The following is a 22,434-nucleotide window of genomic DNA, read 5'->3' on the forward strand; positions in this document are numbered from 1 at the left end:
ATAAGAGCAATTATAGTAATAATAATGATAACAATAACAGTAATGATAATAATATTATTAATAAGAACAACGATAATGATAATAACAATAGTAGTTATGATGAGAGAGAGAATGAAAAAAGAATGAGACCAAACACGACAAAAAAAGTCTTTAAGAAAAAAAAAAAAGTCTTTAAGAAAAAAAAAGTCTAAGAAAAAAAAAGTCTTTAAGAAAAAAAAAAGTCTTTAAGAAAAAAAAAAAAGTCTTTCAGAAAAAAAAAACATATATCCCAAAGTCCAAAGCCGACGTCCTCGAAGTCCCACTGACCCCCGCCTTCTGCCCGCAGGAAGACCGTGTCCATCAACATCATCGAGGAGGACAGTTACGAGAAGGACGTCCTATTCTACGTGGACATCGGCGAGCCTCAAGCCATTGGAGGTACGAAGGGCTTCTCTTTGTCCCCGACTGCACCGCGGACGGCCCTGTCCCGGCTGCGAGGCGAAGGGCGGGGAGGGGGAGGGGGGAGGGGGTGGAGGGATAGAGGGGCGGGGGGAGAGGGAGATAGAGGGGAGAGGGGAGAGGGGAATGGAAGGACGGGAAGAGGGGGGATAGAGGGGAGAGGGGGATAGAGAGGAGTGGGAATAGAAGGGCGGGGAGAGGGGGATAAAGGGGCGGGAAGAGGGGGATAGAAGAGAATAGAAGGGCGGGGAGATGGGGATAGAGGGGTGGAGCAAAAAAGGAGGCGGGTCTAATGGGTTAAGGGAAAATGAAGGAGAGGAGAAAGTTGGGGTAGGATTCTTTTTTTCTTCTTTTTTAGGATCTTGGATAGGATGTCTTGAGGATAGTTTGGATAGGAGTAAGGTGGGGTTAGGATTAGATTAGTTAACTGTGGGATGAATAGATTTGTGTGTGTGTGTGTGTGTGTGTGTGTGTGTGTGTGCGTGTGTGTGTGTGTGTGTGTGTGTGTGTGCGTGTGTGTGTGGATGATCGCTATTTTATGTAATGGATATTTTTAGGTTTGGTTAGGTACTGTATACTTGGATGTTCTTGGATTATATGAATATTTAGGCATACATGTAGACATATATACATAGTATGTGTGCATCCACATACTAAGTATTATATGTACGCATATATATTCATATACATATATTGTGTATGTATCGGTATGTATTGAAAGAGAGAGAGAGAGAGAGAGAGAGAGAGAGAGAGAGAGAGAGAGAGAGAGAGAGAGAGAGAGAGAGAGAGAGAAAGATTAAGAGAAAGAGAAAGAGAAAGAGAAAGAGAAAGAGAAAGATTAAGAGAAAGAGAAAGAGAAAGAAAGAGAGATAGAGATAGATAGATAGAGAGAGAGTCAGATAGACAGAGACTGGGTGAGTGTTTGCATATTCAGTGGGTGATTAAATTAGCCAAATATATAAGATAATTATCTCACTTAATTCCTTCTTATTTTTCAGGTGTCACTCATTAATCAGATGAATAACAAATCGCTTAGTAATGTTGCACAATTTAAAACAATTATTAACAAAGCGTAATTCATTTTCTTCTGATATATTTAAATCTATATCAGGAAGAGCTACTGTTTAAGAGGAAGCTGCTAACTTGCATTACTCACTATTTTATAATATAATCTGTGCTAGAAATAAAGAGCGTATAAGTATATTATCTTAGATATATATTAGATTATCATGACTTTTTTTTGTTGCTGAAATTTAGATTATACTAATTATTGAATTTATCCTACTCTTTATTATATTTTTTTCTTCTTCTTCTTTTGGAAAATATATATTTTTGTAATTATTATTTACTGTCACTTAAAAATTAAAGGAATAACCCTTTGAAGAAGATTCATTTCAGTCTGCATTGCACAATATGTTTGAAGGTGTATTTATGTGCTTGATATTTCTCTTATCTTTGAGCATAATGCATTCTCCTTTATTCATGAGATTTACCCCTTTGTAGTTTTAAGAGAAAAATTATATATATATATATATTGCTTCAGAGACTATGTCATGCTATTACCTACCTCCCTTGCATCGGTTGTTGTAATCAGTATGTAGGTGTTATACCCTACTCTCACTAGAATATTATTAAACAAAAGATCTTTTTTCTCTTCACTCCCTCCAATCTATTTCACTATGGTTTTCCTGCTTTTAGTTATCCCAATTGCATCACCAAAGTAAAGCACACTTATAAGTCTAGTGGGTCACTTAGAATGGAGTTTGTTCACTTCCCGACGATTTAGAAATCTGTCTCTCTAGCTTGACCAACACCATTAAATTTCCTGGCGTATCGAGTGCTCAAAATCGACCCCTTTTAGTGAATCCGCTGATGCAATACCTCTCTGGTTTCCGTTTCTATATAATCTAATGATTATTTTTCCCCCTCTCTCTCACTATCTTCTCTTCATCGCCCTGTGTATAAATAAATCCAATTGGTATCGCCTGTTTTCCATTGATGTAAGTGGTTCATAGTCTTTGTTGAACAATGAATGAAGGAATGATCGCTTGCCGGTAGAATGTTCACCCTTGTTTCCCTCTTTGGTAGTTTTGGTAGTGGTAATACCTGCTCTGCAACCCTCTATTATTGCCCCTTGTTGCATATCTCTCCACATGGAAGTACACCCTATTGCCCATGTTTAATTTGCCTTCTCCTAAGACGTGTTGTAGATACGGGGATGTCCCCTGGCAATAAACACGGACAGCTGACCCAAACTAGCGGATAACACCGTTGGGTGAAGAGTGTCGACCCGCATGGCGCTGGTAGATTAAAGCCCCTCTCCTCTGTAAAAGACCAAAGTGTATTCAGGGAAGGAAAAGTAAGACATAAATAAATAGAAAACTAAAGATAAAGACATAATGACGGTCGTGATAATGCACAACAGGTGAGAGTATTTGTCATCTTTGCAGAGGGGAGGTTTTCGTGAAGTGTTTATGAAACCAATTTACTGTCATGCTTTATTTTTCTTTCTTATGGTTCTTGGTAAAATAGAAGTTTATGTTTATCTATCATCAATCTACATGTTCAGAAACACTTCACTGAAAGAGGTTGTTGTACAGTGTGTCTACCTTCTCTTCAAGATTATAATCATATATGGTTATGCTTCCCACCTGAGCACCCGTGAGCTACCTGTTCCTAATTAACTATTTCACGGAAGAAAAATCCTTTGCTCACGCCATTTCAAATCACCACAAATCAAATGTACTTCACTTGCATTATTTCAGAGCTAGTTTTCGTTTCAATTTCTCCATTTTCTCTCAAGGCATTTAAAACACCCGACTTTTTATTGTTGTTTCCTTGCATTCTAGGCACGTAGAAACAGCAGAGTGTCAAAATGAATGCGACTCTCAAGCAAACCCGTAAAAATAAAGAAAACATGGAAAGGGGGTTTCAGGGGAATATTTTAGTCACCCCTGTTGACCCCTTCCAATGTAGAGTCTAGGATATGCATGTCCCAAGTCCCACTGCTTCCTGAATATTCAAGTGACTTAGCAAGCACCTTTTTTTCTTTCTTTTTTTGTATAAAACCATTTATCATTCCACTCATTTCAATATTTTTTTCCATCTTTTTTCCTCATAACTCTGGTGCCTTTTTCAAGTAAAAAAATAACTTTTGTAATTCCATGCAGATACTCCGGAAATTAAAAAGAAAAAAGTGAAAGAAGGTATATTTTTCCTATATTATATTACTAAGATGTATTTTAAAAATCTTATTCGTAGCCAGAATTCCAGTAATATCCTTTTCTTGAGAGCATAAGGAACCCACATCCACACATCTGCATTATTATTGGTAGTGTCCCTTATCACATTATTTATTTCGTTGTCCTTTGTGTGGTGTTTGTACCCCCCCTTTGGTTTCATTTTTCTAACACCACGTTTGGTTCTGTTTTTGTGTGTTATTTTGTAGTTTTAAAAAAATGGCAGAATAGGATGTAAATATATGGTAAGGTTTTAGAGTAAATCAGATTCTGTATTTTATTTATTTGGGTTAACAATAGTTGTTGTTTGTAAATTTATAGATATCGTAAAATATTATTTTGATATTCAGATATTTACTTTTGTGTTTAACTGTTTTTTTCTTCATGTTACTATAGTCTTTAAAGTTGCTAAATAAACGAACTTCTAGTTACAGAATCTTTAGTATGTATAGTAGAAGTATTATAATATCTCTGCATGGTAGATTCGAGTCAGATGGTATTTTATCTTAGGTTGTAGTTTAAATGTGTTTTGTGTCTTGTTGAGATTTATTGTAGTAGAAACTTGTATCATACTTGGATGCTATACTGTGGGATATGATCTTCTAGATGAATATAAGCTCACATGTTATAAGGCTTCGTGAGACACCTTGTGTACATGCACTTTCCATACTGAGGCGAGTGTGTGTGTTAACGTGTGGACATGTGTGTATGTATGTATGTATGTATATATATATATATATATATATATATATATATATATATATATATATATATATATATATATATATATATATATATATATATATATATATATATATATATGATATATACATACATATATACATACATATATACATACATATATATATATATATATATATATATATATATATATATATATATATATATATATATATAAATGCACGTCCGAACGTATCATACACACGTATATGCATGCAGACAGGCACACCTCTATGCGCACAAATATGATTATATCTCTCCACCGCACATCACGGCCATATAACGTGTGAGCTCCCTTAAGCCAAAGAGAGAAAGCAAAACCAAAAAAAAAATCACAAAACTAAGAGATTTCCTTGTCGCTAATCCCGGCGCCGCCCTTTGCAGACATCGAATTCGACATAGGTTTCGAATTCGCTAACAAGGAGAGCGACCTGACCGAAGAGGAGAAAATCGCCCTCCTCGGCAAACCGAAGCTCGGCAACTCGACCCGCACTCAGATCAGGGTCAAGGAGAACAAGGAATACAAGGTAAGCGAACGTGTCTCGGACTTGTTTCGGAGGAGGGGAGGGGATAAGGGTTGGGAGGGGGTGGGGGTGGAGTGGGACACGTGGGTTTGTTTACGTGCGTGTGGGTGTGTGTGGGTGTCGTTGAGTAGGGTAGTTTGAGTTGTTTATATGAGGGGTTTGAAGGTCGGAGGCGTTGGTAAGTGTGTGTGTGTGTGTGTGTGTGTGTGTGTGTGTGTGTGTGTGTGTGTGTGTGTGTGTGTGTGTGTGTGTGTGCGTGCGTGCGCTTGCATGCGTTGTAAATGCGTTTCTTGTGGAATGACTATGAAGTATCTAAAATGACCATGTATTTCAAAAAATAATATTCTCCCGATGACGAGAACATTTTTCTTTATATACACACACTTTATTATTGTCCACGTAAAAAAAAACTTTGTTAAACGAGCTGCCTTGCTTCCTTCACTTCGTTCCTTCCCTTTGGTCTAAGACGCGTTTTTGCCTCGTCTTAGCGCTTGCGTTTTATATCACACAAATTCCGTAAAAACGAGAAGCTACTTTTTCTTGTATATTTTGCTGAAGGAGATTGCTTGCTTGTTCTTGTCTAGCCATTGGTTCTTTTGCTTTTTATTTCATTTATTACTATTTTTCTTGTTCTCTTCACGTTTATTTACTGTCTATACTACGTTTTTCCCTACTGTATCTTATTTATTGGTTGTTATTAAAAAAATATCTGTATTCTCCTATTTAGTATTTTCTGCTTTAGATAAATTCTCATTTTTATGAATACAAAAAGAAAAAAAAATAATATAGACATATTTTCTGAAAGAGAACTGCATTTCATTTGTAATTTCAATGGTAAATAAGAATTTCAACGAGAATTCAGTACTCTGTGGTTTAAAATATGTTTCAAAAATTTTATTCAACGAAACTCTGGGGAAAATATCAACTGTCTTTTTTGGAGATTTAAAATAATCAGATATCTCAAGTGTACTACGAGAAATAATAGAAAATCAGTAATTATTCAATTCATCAAAGTTCTCTTAAGAAAATAGCGTAATAAGATATATTCAGTGTTTGGAAAAATGCATTTCTGTGCCGGTATACTTCCCTCCCAAGTCAGAATTACAGTTGAATATAATATATATATATATATATATATATATATATATATATATATATATATATATATATATATATATATATATATATATATATTCTTTTTTATTTTTATCAACCAGCATAATAGTAACAGTAGCACTACAGTTCCGTGCATTGAAAATTAGTGGTGGAAAAATATCTTTGTGAAAGGTATTCATGATCATATCTGCACATACTATAAAGATTTTATTATCCTCATTCTTACCGTCACTGGGATTATAATTAGTCATATCATTGTTAGCATTGCTGTTTAGTGATTTCATTATTATTAGTCTATCATCACCATTATCATTATGCCCATTGCTATTATTATTATGACCATCATCACTATTAATGATTAATATGATTTCCTATTATCATAATCAATATAGTTATCACAATTATAATCCTCACAACCATTATTATCATAATCATTATAATTTCCATCATCAATCATTATTATTAGCATAAGCATCATTATTATCATCAATCATTATTAATATCATTATCAGTCATTATTATTAGCATGTTCATCATTAATATCATCAATCTTCATTATTATCAATTATTAGTATAAATATATCTCTTGTATTGTGAAGATATCCAGTCTCATTCATACCTTTTTCTACATTTGTCAACATGGATACGGTTCATAAATATATATAAAAAAAAACAACTAGATAATATCCATGACACACCCTACACGTAGCACGTCCACAAAGTACCCCCATGCTGTTGGCCCTCTAGCGGCTCCCCTGGCTTTCACCGCCCCGTCTCTGCCCCCATTCCAGACCGTCCTCGACAGCATTTTCCGAGAGTTTCTGTGCGATGCGGAGCTCCCGGTAACCCAATGACCAGATCAATTCTCTTTGTAGAGGGCTTCTGTTTTGCCTGCGAGGTCACTGCCCACATCCGCTTGTCCGGGAGAGCTCATTTGGTTCAGCGGTTTTGCCCGAAGGAAATCGAGGGAGAAAGGAGGGAATAAGTGGCGTTTGCGGGTGTTTTGTGCGAGGAATTATCACGGAATCGAGGGAGAAAGGAGGGGATGAGAAGTGTCGTCGTTTGCGGGTGTTTTGTGCGAGGAATTATCACCTGGATTTCGTTGTATGTTATCTAAGTGGATGATAAATGGATGATGCGTTTTTCGAGAAGCGCTTCCTTGGTGGTTTGTACTGAGTCACGGAGGGAATCGCCTCAGGGAATTCCACAATACACGTGTTTTTTGACGGTGATTAAGATTCCAGAATTTCAGGGCTTCAGGATTTTAGAATTTGATCTATTAATGTAGATGGATTTAAGCAGTCATCGTTTTATCATTTAAAAAAAAATCAATTTATCCATTTACTTGATGAAGACGAAAATGGTAAGTATAGACGTGTGCGATTATCATTCATCTAAAAGAATAAATTTTCTTCGGCAATTCTTCGTGATATCAAACCAAATCCTGGATGTGTTAATGGCACAGGAATTTAAATTTCGCCAATGCTCTCAGTTCCTCTCATACCAGATTAGGTTACAGATTAAAGTTTCGTTAAGCAAATCTCAGACCACTGCCAAGGGGAATAAGGCAACAGCTGAAAAAAAAGCCTCGAGGAGTGGTTAAAGTATAGGGTTTCCTTGACCTAGGTTCAGCTTTTTCAAAGATTCCAGCACTAAAGATTTACTTTCCAAGTTAAATACCGTGTTTACATAATCCATTCGGCGTCAGTGAGCAAGAAGAGAAAAAAGCTTTGTTTTTCGTTAATCAAATTGGCTTGCTGAGAAGACACGAGAAAAGAGATCAGCGGGAAATTTAATCAAAATATGATTAATCTTTGGAGGCGATGTTTTCGGGAGTTACTCCCTTCTGCGACCTCTCCGTCTGATTCTAGAGTAGGGATTTACATCATATTTTTTACTCCTATTATCTACAGTGTCTACATATAATTCACTGGAGATCTATAGTGATATGTTAATGACATTTCCATTTGGTGGGAAATGCGCATCCACATTTAGATTCTCAATACGGTACTCATGTTGGGCCAGGCAGTAACTACCTCCAAGGAATGTTCTTTTTAGGATATTTTTCCTGTTGTCTCAATTGTTTCTTTTGCGAGTGAAAATGAAGTTGAGATTACAGATCTTATTGCCATTTGTTGTGTATACAGGTATGTATGAAACAGTCAAAAATAGTCTTTATCTGTGGCCAACCATCAATTTATCGGGTCGTTTCACGTCACGTATTGTAAGGACTCCCAAAACAAAATTCCTAAAGCATTGGCTAGACATAGTTTCACCCATAGATAATCTGTGGCACTGCACTAACCAAATGAGCTCTCTGGACCCGCTTTTGTTGCTTGTCGGAAGGCAATAAAGGTAATTGGTAAAAGAAAAATAAAGAAATGCTGCATTAGATACAGGCGATTTTTTGGGTATCCCTTCGATGGGCTGAAAATGCTATTCCAGTAACTGAAATGCTTCTTAATAAATTTGGCTCTAAGTCGAGGTGTATTAGCTGGATTCACAATAGTCTGGCTAATGGTATCTGCTTCGAAGAAAATTGCTTTTATAACCGTCTCAGTTTGCGTCAATATTCACCAAATCTTTCTTGAGTATTGCTGTAAATTGTTGAAATAACTTGGCATCGAAGACCCAGTAGTTGAGATGCTAATAGTGGCTTTTGAAATTGGAATGAAAGACAACGAAAACAACCAAAACGTAGACCCAAGGAACAGAGGTACTGTAACACCCTTGACTGGAGAGTACCGGCATACAAATCTGTAAATCTGAATTACTGGTGGCCATGTGGTAATCTGATGGGCTGTGCATTAGGTAGTTTGGTGAGGCTGTAGTAACCTTCCCCCCCTCCCTTGACAGAACATGGTTGACAAGTTGGTGAAGAAGGCCAACGCATCCCTCCTTGTTGGTACCTCCTCTTGGAAGGAACAGTTCAGTGAAGCCATCACAGTCCAACCTGGTAAGTGCTGGAGGTTCCAGTTATCTCCTTTGACCATTATTACTATTTCGTAGAGGGATTTTATTCTGTGGTGGAGGGAATTTATATTTGCGATAGGGAAGTAGTCTTTCTCTCGTCTTTGATCTCAAGAATCCATGCATGGAAAAGAAGTTGCTCTTTCAAGTAATTCAACAATGATTTAAGGTCCATAAGATCAGTCATAAAACCAATGTATTCAACTCTAATAATATTGTTATTTTGTCTGTATCTTAAGGATTACTGAATGGCCCTCATAGCCGCAAATATATGCAATGATAATGAGTATTTTCCTTTAGTAATCACTACCCTGCCATCTCATTTACGTGAATATGCTGTCTTCGTGGTCTAGCGTCTTCGTTCATTCATTTTCACCCGTTTTTTTATTGTTAAAACTGTCTAAATTAAATTAATAAAAAAATTAAGTATAACAAAAATAAAAGAATTGAATCTACTCAAAGTTCTTGATTTCATTTATCTGAGATCATGCTAGCTTAATGTGCATTATGTAATGATTGGATTCTTATAATATGTCAACATCCATAGCATAGATTATTAGATTTATAAAAAAAACATATAAAAAATTGGTACAGAAGTCGTAATACTTCTAAGTGTCAACAGATCGATGGCTCTTTTAGTATGCTTCTTGAAGAACTTACAAAATAAAATCGACGGAAATTCCATATTATGCCAATGGCAGCCTATACAACGTGAATCAAAATTTTTACCCGAGCCATAAAAGGCATCTCTTCAACACATTCAATGATTCCCTCCCGGTTCCATCACAATGGACGAGCGCAGCCAGACAGCATCACGACCTTTCATGTGACGAAACGAAGTGGGTTGCCAAGTTCCAAGAATAGTCTTATATTAGTGTAATGTGGCCAGGAATCCTTAACAATGTTGGTTCTGTTCAGTTACCTATTGCGGCTTCCTGATGTGTTACTGTAACCTTGTGCCTGATCCTTAGAGTAAGGTGGGTGCTTCTCTCGTTGAGTTTTACTCTAAGAGAAGTTCTTGTCAAAATCAGTATGCAGATTTCATACTCTCATAAAATTATTCTAAATGATGTCTTTAAAAAAAATAGAATGATTATCTGTTTTCATTCATTTATCTTCTGTGTATACATATTTTCTGGCCATTTCTGAGGTGTTCCGTTGACACGATTTCCACCTAAATATGCTAACTATGCAATTCCTTCCCTTGCCTTTCCCTGCTTCGGTGTCGCCTCCAAATGGTAGGTGGCAATTGGGTAACAGTGATTATAAAACCAATATTATCAGTCTTTGTTAGTCTACCTTTTTTTGTGTGAATTAGACAAAAAAATTCATGTCACAGGATATTTCCCGTGACTTTTGGGTTCTCGAATAAATTGTTTAATTGAAAATTTTGTTAGATTTTGAAATTTCCATTTTAAAAGATTTCATTTTACAAGTAGAAGTAGTTCGTTAGTTTACTTTTTCACCTTAGTGAGTTCCTTTTTTATTATCATTATAAAGATAACTCATATGACAGTCAAATTAGTCACTAAAATATGCACAGTTGCCTAACATTATCATAGTCTTTGGCGAGATTCATTTGGTCAACTAATTCGGCTTTCTGTCGGCAGAATTAGTAATATATATAGCTACCATTATCCAGTATATATATATATATATATATATATATATATATATATATATATATATATATATATATATATATATTACTTTGTATAACTAAATGATTCTTGCCAAAAATTGGATTAGATAATTGTTAATGTATATATGTATGCATATATGATCTCTGATGACTATACAAAATTAATAATGGTGTCATATTCTCACTGATACAAATTTCAAACATGAAAATCATGCATATGCTCTGTACATAAGCTTTGCAAAACAAAAAAAAATATATTGCACAGTCGTTGCATAGTGTCTGCCCTGACTAGAGTGGTAAATTTTAGTTATTTTCTCCCCTCCCCCCTTTCACGCTACCACCTTCCTGCATTCAACTATGGTAGGTATTCCTGAGAAGCACCTCGAGGTGTATTAGAGAATGATTCGTGTGTATCAAAGTATAGTCCAAACTTCTATGACTATTTTCCTTTTTATTTTCTTTCTCTATGTCTTTGTCTAACTCAGATTTTTTTATTTTATCTTTATGATTTTTGACTATTTTTTTACCTTGCAGATCTTATGTGTTCCTTTTTGAAGTAGTTTTGTTATCTGTTATAACAAAACAGACACATTTAACTTATAAAAAATAACTGCACCATATCAATGCAGCTTTATTCTCTTTTTTTCTTTTTCTTTTTGGTTTAGAATCACCACAAGTGAGAGTGGTGACCACAGTTGCTATATTATTTTATTTTATTTTTTCTCGTATGATATTCTGCTATATTTGGAGTATCATTTTTCTCTACATTTTCACGTTTCTATATAATTTGTTCTTTTAATATAGCTTAGATGTTGCAACTTGAGTGTGATGCCTGACTTTTAATTTCATAGTTTAAGTATTAAAGTTATTTGATATATCATTCAAGAAAGTTAAAATATTAATAATTAATTGAGCTTATCTTAGTACAATGGTGTATGATAACTTGTAACGTAGTATAATTCTTAACTTGTCTCCATTTTGTAATCTCTGTCTCACTGTAGCTTCGCAATTTCTGTAATTTATTTATTTAATATGTTAGCCAGATATCTATGTTGCTAAATATAATACTAAATTTTAACCAACAATAATCATAAGAAAAACAAAATCGCATCTGAACGGGAAAGAGTCTTGTCCCAAGTCTCGCTAATTTTAATTTTAATATTCTCCTTCCTCTCTCTCTCTCTCTCTCTCTCTTTCTCTCTTTCATTCTCTCTCTCTCTCTCTCTCTCTCTCTCTCTCTCTCTCTCTCTCTCTCTCTCTCTCTCTCCATGACCTTCTTTCTCTCCTTCTCTCTCTTCCCATTTCCTTCTCTCTCGTCCCTTCTCCCTCCCTCCCTCTCCCTCTCTCTTTCTTTAAATTAATTCTCCCCTGTTCTCGTAGGCGATGAAGATGAAGAGGGAGAGGAAGAAGAAGAGACTGAGAAGCTGCCCAGCTGTATGGATTACGTCATGCATTTCGTCACCGTCTTCTGGAAGATTCTCTTTGCCTTTATTCCTCCCACGGGTAAGACTCGACTCGGTTTTGTCCTCCTTAAGATGGTCAATTAAGTACTACGTGAAATTTTGGTTTCCTCTTTAAGATGGTCAGTTAAGTAAAAATACTAGGTGAAATTTTGGTTTCCTATTTGAGATGGTCAATTAAGTACTACATGAAATTTTGGTTCCCTATTTAACTTAATTAAGATGGTCAATTAAGTACGTGAAGTTTTGGTTTCCTCCTTAAGATGGTCAATTAAGTACTAAAGGAAGTTTTGGTTTCCTCCTTAAGATGGTCAATTAAGTACATGAAATTTTGGTTTCCTCTTTAAGATGGTCAATTAAGTACATGAAATTTTGGTTCCCTATTTAACTTAATTAAGATGGTCAATTAAGTACGTGAAATTTTGGTTTCCTCTTAAGATGGTCAATTAAGTACTAAAGGAAGTTTTGGTTTCCTCCTTAAGATGGTTAATTAAGTACTACATGAAATTTTGGTTCCCTATTTAAGATGGTCAATTAAGTACGTGAAATTTTGGTTCCCTATTTAAGATGGTCAATTAAGTACGTGAAATTTTGGTTCCCTATTTAAGATGGTCAATTAAGTACGTGAAATTTTGGTTTCCTCCTAATGATGGTCAATTAAGTACGTGAAATTTTGGTTCCCTATTTAAGATGGTCAGTTAAGTAAAAATACTAGGTGAAATTTTGGTTTCCTATTTGAGATGGTCAATTAAGTACTACATGAAATTTTGGTTCCCTATTTAACTTAATTAAGATGGTCAATTAAGTACGTGAAGTTTTGGTTTCCTCCTTAAGATGGTCAATTAAGTACTACCTGAAATTTTGGTTTCCTCTTTATGATGGTCAATTAAGTACTACATGAAATTTTGGTTCCCTATTTAAGTTGGTCAATTAAGTACGTGAAATTTTGGTTTCCTCTTTAAGATGGCCAATTAAGTACTACGTGAAATTTTGGTTTATTTTGGAGGATCTGTTAAAGTAAAAGAACAAAGAAACAGATAAAAAACTGGTACATGAAAATTGCGTCATTTTAAGATAATAGTCATTTTAAAATAAGCTATAAAAATATATATATTACGTGAACGTTTGGTTTATTTAGAGAAAAAATATTACGTGAAATTTGGTTCATTGCTGATGTTTAAAGTTAAAATTATATATATTTATGAAAATAGAAGTAATAAGTGACAAATGATGCTCTGTTAACGTAAAACATATATGTACAAATTGTTTTTTTTTTATATATATATCCCAGTCTCGCTCCTTCGTTTTCTTTCATATTCGTTCAATTCGGTTTGGTGTATAAATAAAATATACTTCAATAAAAGATCAAGAGAAATCTTTTTTTCTCAAATATGTTTAATGCACAATTTAATTAAATTCCAATACATTTGCCCCCAAATAAGGTTTATGATAGGATATGAAAAAGATATGATTTATTGAAAGTTGAATTTATCCAATTGCTGTGGTATTTTTACACTCTTTTTCGTTCTGCGTATTTAAGCTTTTGATATATTTCTTATAAAATACATTTTCAAACTCCATAATGCTCTGCTCTTTTCATGATTTTGCAATTCCTAGATGACTTCCACCTTGGAATTTCTTCAATATTATATCAAGTTCTTTAATCTTGCAAAAAGGTCAAGAATGAATTTCCTTCAGAATGTTTCTTCCCGAATACTAAGTAAGGAGACTTAGGAAATGAAAGAATAAAATAAATTCCAATCAATATTCCGAAGAATAAAATTATCTGAGACTATATAAATGTAACATATTGCTCTCTGAAAAAAATATATATATATTTGACCTTACAAAATTAGGATTAAAGTGGCTTTTTCATCATACTGTATTTTCCTACATCTAAGGGTGTACATATTTATTAATTTGATGTCCAGTTTTTGTGTATATTTATATTTATTTTTAAAAATACGGTTTCGGAAAATATTCATGGTAGTCGTAAATTGTAATAATCAGAACTAGGGAATTAAATCTTTATTAAATCTAAAACAAAAGCCTAGAAACAGGAAATCGTAGGTACTTAAATCAAACCAAATTTTGAGAAACCCACACACTCAAACCCATTAGAAAAATGGGTTCAGTCAACAATATGATTTTATAGAAAACAAAAGGTTACTACTAGTTTTGAAAATTATATATCTTTTTTTTTTCTCCTGAATATCCCAGAATCATATTTTTTTCTGCTTATATACTTTTTTTATTCTAGAAACAGCTTAGAAGAATTTTGATATCATAAAATTTCTTTTAGATTTCACCTTTCCATTTTGCTATTTGACTGGTTTATTATAGATTCTAAGGAGTGGTTTCGATGTTTTTTCTTGTACTTGTTGCTCGTAATTTTGTATTTTATTTTTCTGTCTTTGTATCAAGTCAAAACAGAGTTAGTTTCCAGGCACTAGAATCGATGTATATATATATGCTACACACATACAAAAATACATATATTCATATATATATACACGTTTATATTTATATACATTATGTATATTTACACACACACACACACACACACACACACACACACACACACACACACACACACACACACACACACACACACACACACACACACACACACACACACACACACACACACACACACACACTCAATTACTATGAAGAAAATTAACCGAATCTGTTTTAAAATCACGATTCACTGCCGATGAAACAAACTCTTTTTTGACAGATATTTTTATAATTCTAATCACACCAGAGATATTTATTTTTTTCTTTACTCCACAGATCACAAGTTTACAGATAGATTTTCCTTATTTTCATATTGTACATAATACATGAAAGAGTATTTCCTTATTCTCAAGGTGTTGGTGCCATGTACACGAGAGTGAGTGACAGTACGAATGAAAGCTTTTTATGTACACACATTATCGTGTACCGTACTGTAGTGTTGCTTTTAATAATTCCTGTATGTTACATCCTACCATGGATCAGTATGTTCAGAATCTGTATTCATATTAGCTATTATTTCTAATGTTGTAGACGTGTCTTGTTACAAAATCTATGTTGCTATCTAACAGGGTGATAATATGTACATTTATATTGTATTTGTAGACACGGTCAGATACAGAAAATGCGGGTATAGCATGTACACATATACATATATACGTAGATACAAACAATGCATACATACACACACGTTCACATACGCCTAAGTATTGTGGTGAATATGAATGACTTTACATAATTACACATTTCACCTTCTGTAATTTTGTTGTATGTATATTCATACAGTCTGTGAACAGTTTATTAGAATTTTTTTTTTTATTGTAATATGCATGTAATATCTTTTAATCAGCTTTTGAGATAAAATCAATTTTTCATGTAGTTTTAATCAGCTTCAGCATTCTCTAACTTTAAGCTCAGCAACCATATTGGATGATCTGCATTCCTCTTTTAGGTCATGTGAAAAAATTTTATCAATCTATTTAGCTTCTAGATCCATTCACTTCTCATGCTTGTTTTCTGCTGTTGGTGAAACCTCTTATTCTGTTTGAGTTTTGTCTTTATTTCCAAGCGTGTTCATCTTAGAATTAAAAGATCGGTGATAATATTCAGGGATCTTCTGATTATTATTTTTTTTTCTTTCTTAATCCGTTTGTCAGAATTATCATTGACGTGTAAATAGTTGGACAAAGACCTTCCAATTTCACCTTTTGATGGTTTCTCAAATTTGGCCTTTCTGCTCTTAATCATTCCTGTAGGTTTACAGATCATGCTAAAAGAGGAACACAATTCTGAGGCACAGAGCATCAGAATCTTAGCCAATCAGTGTCTAACAATCGTCAAAATTGTGTGCTGTAACACCCTAGACCTCGACTCACCTCGCCATGAATTGCATCTGAATATCTTTTTTTTCTTCTCTCTCTCCACAATCACTCCCACCCAACAGACATCGCCAAGGGTTACCCAACGTTTATAATCTCTATTTTGGGCATTGGTCTTCTTACTGCCTTTATCGGTGACTTTGCCTCTCACTTCGGCTGTTCTATCGGTCTGAAGGACTCGGTGACTGCCATTGCCTTCGTGGCTTTGGGTACCAGTGTTCCAGGTATGTTGAGGCGAACCGCTATGGAAGGGCTTGGAGGTTGTCACTGGTGATTGCAATGTCCACTTCCTTGGTAACTACTCCTCTGAGGGATATGGTTATACCAAGTCTGTTCCCCTTGTAACAACTAGGGCTTGGATATGGCTGCATATCCACTTGATCTGTCGAAGTAGTTTCCAAGGTAGATTTAAAATCACCAGTATTTTCACTTTAAGAAAAAAAAAACTTTTATTTGAATCTGTATTTGCGCCATTTAATTTTAGATTTTTTTATGTCTATTTGTTTTCTTTGGGGTATGCCAACATGGCGTGCATACGTTTCAGATAAAAGAGGCCCTTTTTCATTTTTTTTCTTTATTTATTTTCTTGAGTTCCAGAAGTTGGAAACCATGTGTCTTGCCCTGGGATTAGTTTAACCGTGTGTGGCATATTATGGTCGTATTCTTTTCATAACAATTTTCTTTTACCCTTGTACCCCTGCATTCTCTTCCTCCGCCCTTCAGTACTTCAGCGCTCGTCGGCCATGTCCGCTTAAACGTGGCATGAAATGAAGCCTTTCACATTTATACTTTTGAAAGTCTCTTCTATCACTTCCCCAAGACCAAATTACTGCAGATTTGTTGTCTTTTTTCGTTTTCTCTTTTCTTAATAATCGTCGTTTTGCTGCCAAAGATCGATCCCTTGTTGAAGACGGGAACCGGACGCCTTCGAAGCGTGGTGTCCGTATATTAGATTTTTTTTCTTTTTCTTTTATTAGAAAGATTTTCCCTTATATAGAACTCAAAATCGATCTCGAGATAGTCGACCGCATATTTTAGAAATCCGTTTTAACACGCTGATTATAAGGAAGGCGAGCGTGTCTTTCTTTCAAGGAAAAAGCTGCCCAGTGAGAAGATGTCTCTGACTTCGAAACCGTAGAGGGAGTCAGGGCTGAGTGAACCTCAAGTGGAATTTTTATAAAAGCTTCAGGGCCTGGTCATTTTGGAGTATTTTCACCTTCAGTTTACCTGGAGAGAGGATGGCCAGGCTCATACAAAACCACTCATACTATTCTCATATCCATGTGAGTTGCTGGAGACATAACGTGGCACCTCACCTCACAGTCGACTTAGTAGGTACTAGAACGCAGTATTAACTTCACTAACAAACGGTATGACAGGAGGAGTGAGTATCCATGGGTTCTGAAAGAGATCGCACCAGGTTTCTTTGATGATTTTTACCACAGCCCAAGCAGGTCTTCCGCGAGAGACTAGCGAATCTCCGCTCGGGCCTTGTGACCGTTCTCTAATCCCTGACTTTTGCCGAATGCAGACCTGCTGCTCGGATATCCGACCTTCGTCATCAGCATTCTCGGTATCGGAATGGTCACTGCCGTTATAGGCGACATGGCATCACATGTAGGCTGTACTATAGGCCTTAAGGACACAATTACCGCTATTGGATTTGTCGCGCTGGGCACAAGTGTTCCAGGTAACTTGGTAGAGAAAAAAAAGAAAAAGGAAAGAGTAGTTTTCAGGTAACTGTAGGTAAATGGTGGTTCTCTCAAGTCACGGCCTTCCTGGAGATTTTACTTTTTTTTTCATTTTTTAGATGACGGTTTTCCAATAAGTAGATAAACTTGAAATTGGCGTTTCAATTTATTCCAGTCGCGCATGTATGTTTGATCTGTGGAAACGTGACTATCTTTCGAAATTGCCAGTGAGAGAAACCACAAAGAATTATCGAAGTGGAATAATAGTATCAATAATATAGTCTAATCTAGTCGGTTTGGAATACTGTCAGTAGTTCGCTAACGATAAGTGATTTTTTTCTTTTTTTTTAACGAAAATAACCAAATAGAGATGTAGTGCGTGCGTGTGAGGGTTATTTCGGAAAAGTCTTTGAGTTGTTACTTTGGTCTTTTATTTTATCCTACTTTTTCTTCCTAATTCCTCATCTCTGCTCTTAATTCTTATATTCTCAGCATCAGCAAACTTTCCTGTGTGAATTGCAACCATATTGTTTTTGTGTTTTTTTTATTTTTTTCCTTTTTTGGTTTCGATTTATTTTTGCATTTGTTTTTTGTTTTGTTTTTTGGCATGTCCCTTGGCCATGGAGTTTGTTTTCTGCGCATGTCTCTGAAGAGCACTTGAGGATTTCAGTTTTGATGGTGCTTCTCTTTGTGACTGATATGGTGCATCTTCCATAAGGTTTTACAACTTGTGATTACTCCCAGACTTGTGCATGGGTAATGCGGACATGCTTTCTTGCCTGCAGAATGTCCAAAGTTTATTTTAGTTAAAACACATTTTCTCTCTCTCTCTCTTCCCCTCCGACGCTCCCCCTTCCCTCTTCCTCCTCCTCCTCCCCCCTCTCTCTCCTCTTGTTTAACGGAATGGTGTCTATACCTCTCTACACCCCTTCCACCACGGAAACCCACACTGACGGTCACACGCGCAGCCCTAGGAGGCGGATACCCGTGTTTCATGTGTTCAATAGTTGGTATCGGGCTAATGACTGCGGTGATCGGGGACGTAGCCAGTGCGTTGGGCTGCACCAGTTTCCTGAAAGACTCGGTCACTGCAACCACTTTCGTTGCCCTGGGAACTTCTATGCCAGGTACACTGCTGAACAAGTGGCTTTCGTCAGTACCCATCTGTACCCAAGTGTCAGATGTGCTCTAGCAAGTCAGTAGAGAGGCGAGAAGAAATATATCTGTAAATCTATTTGCATTGCCATGCGGGCTACCCAGTTTACTTTAGTTTCCCTTCCGCGTAAGCATTCCTGCTGTATTTTGCCGTATTGATTTGATCGTTTTGGAAAATGAAGACTCTATCCCCCCCCCTCAATTTCAAAAAGGAAATTATTATAATACTCTTGAATATCTAAGAAAAACGAAATGTAATTTTCTTTTTCCTTTCAACCATGTTTTGATTTGCAATATCAGTAGTTAGATGTCTTTGAAAATCTTCTGCCTTGATTTCATACCAAAATTGCACATCCTCTTTCAAAGTAAATAACGAAAGAAATATATGTAAGTAAATTTCCTTTCCTTTCCCATCATATGTCCTACATTACACAACCGCAGTATATTTCATAAACCCAAGTATGTCCTTTAAGTCCGTCAGTCCTGTAATATCTATGTTAGATGAATCAGCACTAGTCAGTACATGAAAAAAATATATTGAGTAATATCCTTGCTTAGCTAACACGGTAAAACAAGACAAGAGTAAAATAAATCATCTACAGATAAGCTGCAATACTTACCAAATAGTATTCAGGTATCTTAATTAGCCCTGACTTCAGAATTAGTTGACCTAATAATGGTGGTTGCACTTATACCTAGGATTTCCGTCTACCCTCGACCCTCGCCCCCCTCTGCCTTACATCCTCACATCCCACATCTTGAACATTGTTCATTGTTACTTTCCAGGTGACACAAAAACCCATCATGCATTCGCTTTTCCTCACACTTCCTACACGATCCAACATCATTTGGTGCCCGACTAAGACCTCTGTCGTTGCAGCAACTCCCTTCCGAGAGGGTGCTGTAAACCTTCTCCTAGGTCCTCTCAGATCATTGCTCTGTATCTGGCTGTAGATGGTATATGATTTACGTCATAAGTAAATTCCTTTTTTTGAAATAAAATGGTTGGAGGAAAATATGATTACATGCTAAACCATTCATTATTCTTCCTAGTTTGCAGAAGTTTTCCAAGATTGCAGCACCCTGGTGTTACACTGTCCTATTGCTGTCTTCATTCTTGATAATATTGATAATTATAATATTGTGGACTTAAGCCTGATGCTGGTTTCCCCCTTGACCTACATCCCTCTGTAAAGACTCTTCGGCCATTATTTGCTAGTGTGTCCTTTATCAATTTTACAATTTTGTAATTCCTCCGTTCCTACTAACTCTCAAGCTTACAGGTGCTGCTTGCTGCTGCTGGTGTTAGTACTAACTTTTCTTTAAGAGCTAAATACTGCTAACTTAGACACGCAGTGTGGATGGTGCAACTATTTCCATAATCTTACCTCTCTTGTATAAACCTCAATACATGCAGAGTGCATGTGGAACCATCCATGCTCCTGCCGCTTGCAGTTGTCACCACCTTGAGGGTCACGTAGAATCTAGTCTAACGCTAACATCTGACTAACATCACCCCACACAGACCGGCAAGGTGGATGGTCGTGTTTTATTATCTCAATTGCATCGATTGGATTTTTGACTGCATTAATCGGTGATGTGGCCAGTCAATTCGGCTGCACTATCAGCCTTAGAGACACCGTGACGGCGATTTCTATTGTGGCGCTTGGGACGAGCGTTCCAGGTAACACAAGCATAACGCTAACATTTGTCCTGTTCGGCGATGATAAGCAGTGACTGCTATTCAACATTCAATTCCTTCAGCAGAGCTGGTTCAAGAAATAATTTCTGGATCATGATCTCTTTTCTAAATAAAGTCATAAGAATGATAAGCATATCATGTTAAAATTTCCTAATTGTCTTAACTAGTTCCCTTTGCTCATTGTAAGTATTTTCGAATGATGCTTAAATCTTGAGACCAAAATTAATCATTCTTGTTGAAGTCTGTAAGACCTCTAAGGCATCCAGACCTTTGCTGTTGTAAGTGCACACCAGCTGTTTTTTAGTGCTTGTTCCTAGACCATTAGCATGGCATTGTTGTCTCATTTATTTATGCTTCCTTGCTTTGAGTATTATAAAGGACGTTAATGTTATTTAATTTGATAAAGATTAACACTGCTATTTTACCACACTGCATATTGGGGTTAAATCCCTTTTATAATGTACGGATATAGGTATATTACCAAGCCCAAACTTTGTCAGTTCTGTCAATTAAAATTGTCTATAGTTTTATTAGAAGCTTTCAAAATTACCAATATGACATAAACTTTTAGCATTTTCTTTCATTTCTCTTACTCTGGAAATAGAAGTTGCTTAAATACTAAAATGCAATCAAGTGAAATAATCTAAGCGATTAGGGTCACAGCCTAGCATAATCGAAGCACGGTCTCCTCGGGCTCCTCTTAAGACCTCCGGCACTCCTCCCCCAGATACCTTTGCCTCAAAGGTGGCCGCCCAGCAGGATCCCTACGCTGACGCCTCTGTGGGCAACGTCACGGGCTCCAACGCTGTCAACGTGTTCCTTGGTATTGGTATCGCATGGACCCTGGCTGCTATCTACCACAATGTCCAAGGAAGAGACTTTGAAGTCTTGCCTGGCAAGTAAGTCCGATGGGCGGGTCGGGGCTGAGGGACTTGGGTCGAGATATTCACTTTTTTTTCTAGTTTGTGGCATTGGCTATTAAAAAGGTGTTATTGCTCTTGCTCTTACACATTCATGGTTGATATACTGGTAATTCTAAAACGCGAGACGAGACCTCCACTCAGCCTCCGTTCCCTTGCAGCTTGGCCTTCTCAGTGACCCTGTTCTGCGTGGAGGCGGCAGTGGCCATCATGGTGATGATGATCAGGCGACACCCGAGCGTCGGCGGCGAGCTCGGCGGGCCAAGAATCCCCAAGATCGTGACGTCCGCCTTCCTCGCCTTCCTGTGGGTCTTCTACGTGTTCATGTCCTCCCTGGAAGCCTACGACATCATCCCGTCTCTATGAATAATCCGTTCCGGTTGTGAGGACGTCGCAAGGCTGATGGGCAACGTGCCATGGCGGGCGACGAGGGTCTTCCGCGCCCTGTGCCCGAGCTTGGCCGGTCAAAAGCAGCGTAGACTAGCTAACCTTTGCCACTATCCGCCGTGCGGCCCAAGCGGCAGCGTTGTGTGAGTGACTACTATGTGTGATGTCCTCCACTATCACCACCAACACCTCCACCTCTTCCACCACCAAAATTACATCCGGTCCTGTGTCATCCGAAGGGCCTGTTTCTAGCTGTCATGTCCACTTGCTCTGTTTATTTTTTTTCTGTTTTTATTTATTTGTATTTTTATGAGGCTGGTCGATCTGCAGCCCCCCTGTGAGCCTGTTTATACCCTGTGGACGTGACTCACGAGCATTCCTCACTAACAGTGCCGTACCTCTGTCTCATCCTAGCACAAATTTCAGTTTTTGGCATGGCGGTGCTTGTGGATGCTACGGGAGACCATTAAAACGAGGTTATTACAACAATAATCACATGCAGCGACTATGACGGAAGCTGCATGTGGTTACGATCAAAAAAACAAATACAAAA

The 22,434-nt window shown here is 36.7% G+C and overlaps 1 protein-coding gene across 2 annotated transcripts in view; it reads left to right on the forward strand.

Annotated features, from left to right (window-relative positions):
• Window positions 1–331: 331 nt before the first annotated feature.
• LOC113804564 (sodium/calcium exchanger 1) overlaps window positions 332–22,434 on the forward strand; it is a 24,440-nt gene continuing 2,337 nt past the window's right edge. Inside the window, exons 1-7 of one of the 2 annotated variants that reach the window (XM_070129305.1) lie at window positions 332–417; window positions 4,803–4,945; window positions 8,915–9,014; window positions 12,051–12,173; window positions 17,558–17,716; window positions 21,302–21,473; window positions 21,656–22,434. The exon at window positions 21,656–22,434 is cut by the window's right edge and continues 2,337 nt beyond it. In XM_070129305.1, coding sequence (XP_069985406.1) covers window positions 8,918–9,014; window positions 12,051–12,173; window positions 17,558–17,716; window positions 21,302–21,473; window positions 21,656–21,860 — 756 coding nt within the window. In that variant the 5' untranslated portion in view covers window positions 332–417; window positions 4,803–4,945; window positions 8,915–8,917 and the 3' untranslated portion in view covers window positions 21,861–22,434. The remainder of the gene's footprint in view (window positions 418–4,802; window positions 4,946–8,914; window positions 9,015–12,050; window positions 12,174–17,557; window positions 17,717–21,301; window positions 21,474–21,655) is intronic. The other variant, XM_070129304.1, reaches the window with a different exon arrangement.

Source organism: Penaeus vannamei, chromosome 13 (assembly GCF_042767895.1).
Source record: "Penaeus vannamei isolate JL-2024 chromosome 13, ASM4276789v1, whole genome shotgun sequence".
Lineage (NCBI taxonomy): Eukaryota > Metazoa > Arthropoda > Malacostraca > Decapoda > Penaeidae > Penaeus > Penaeus vannamei.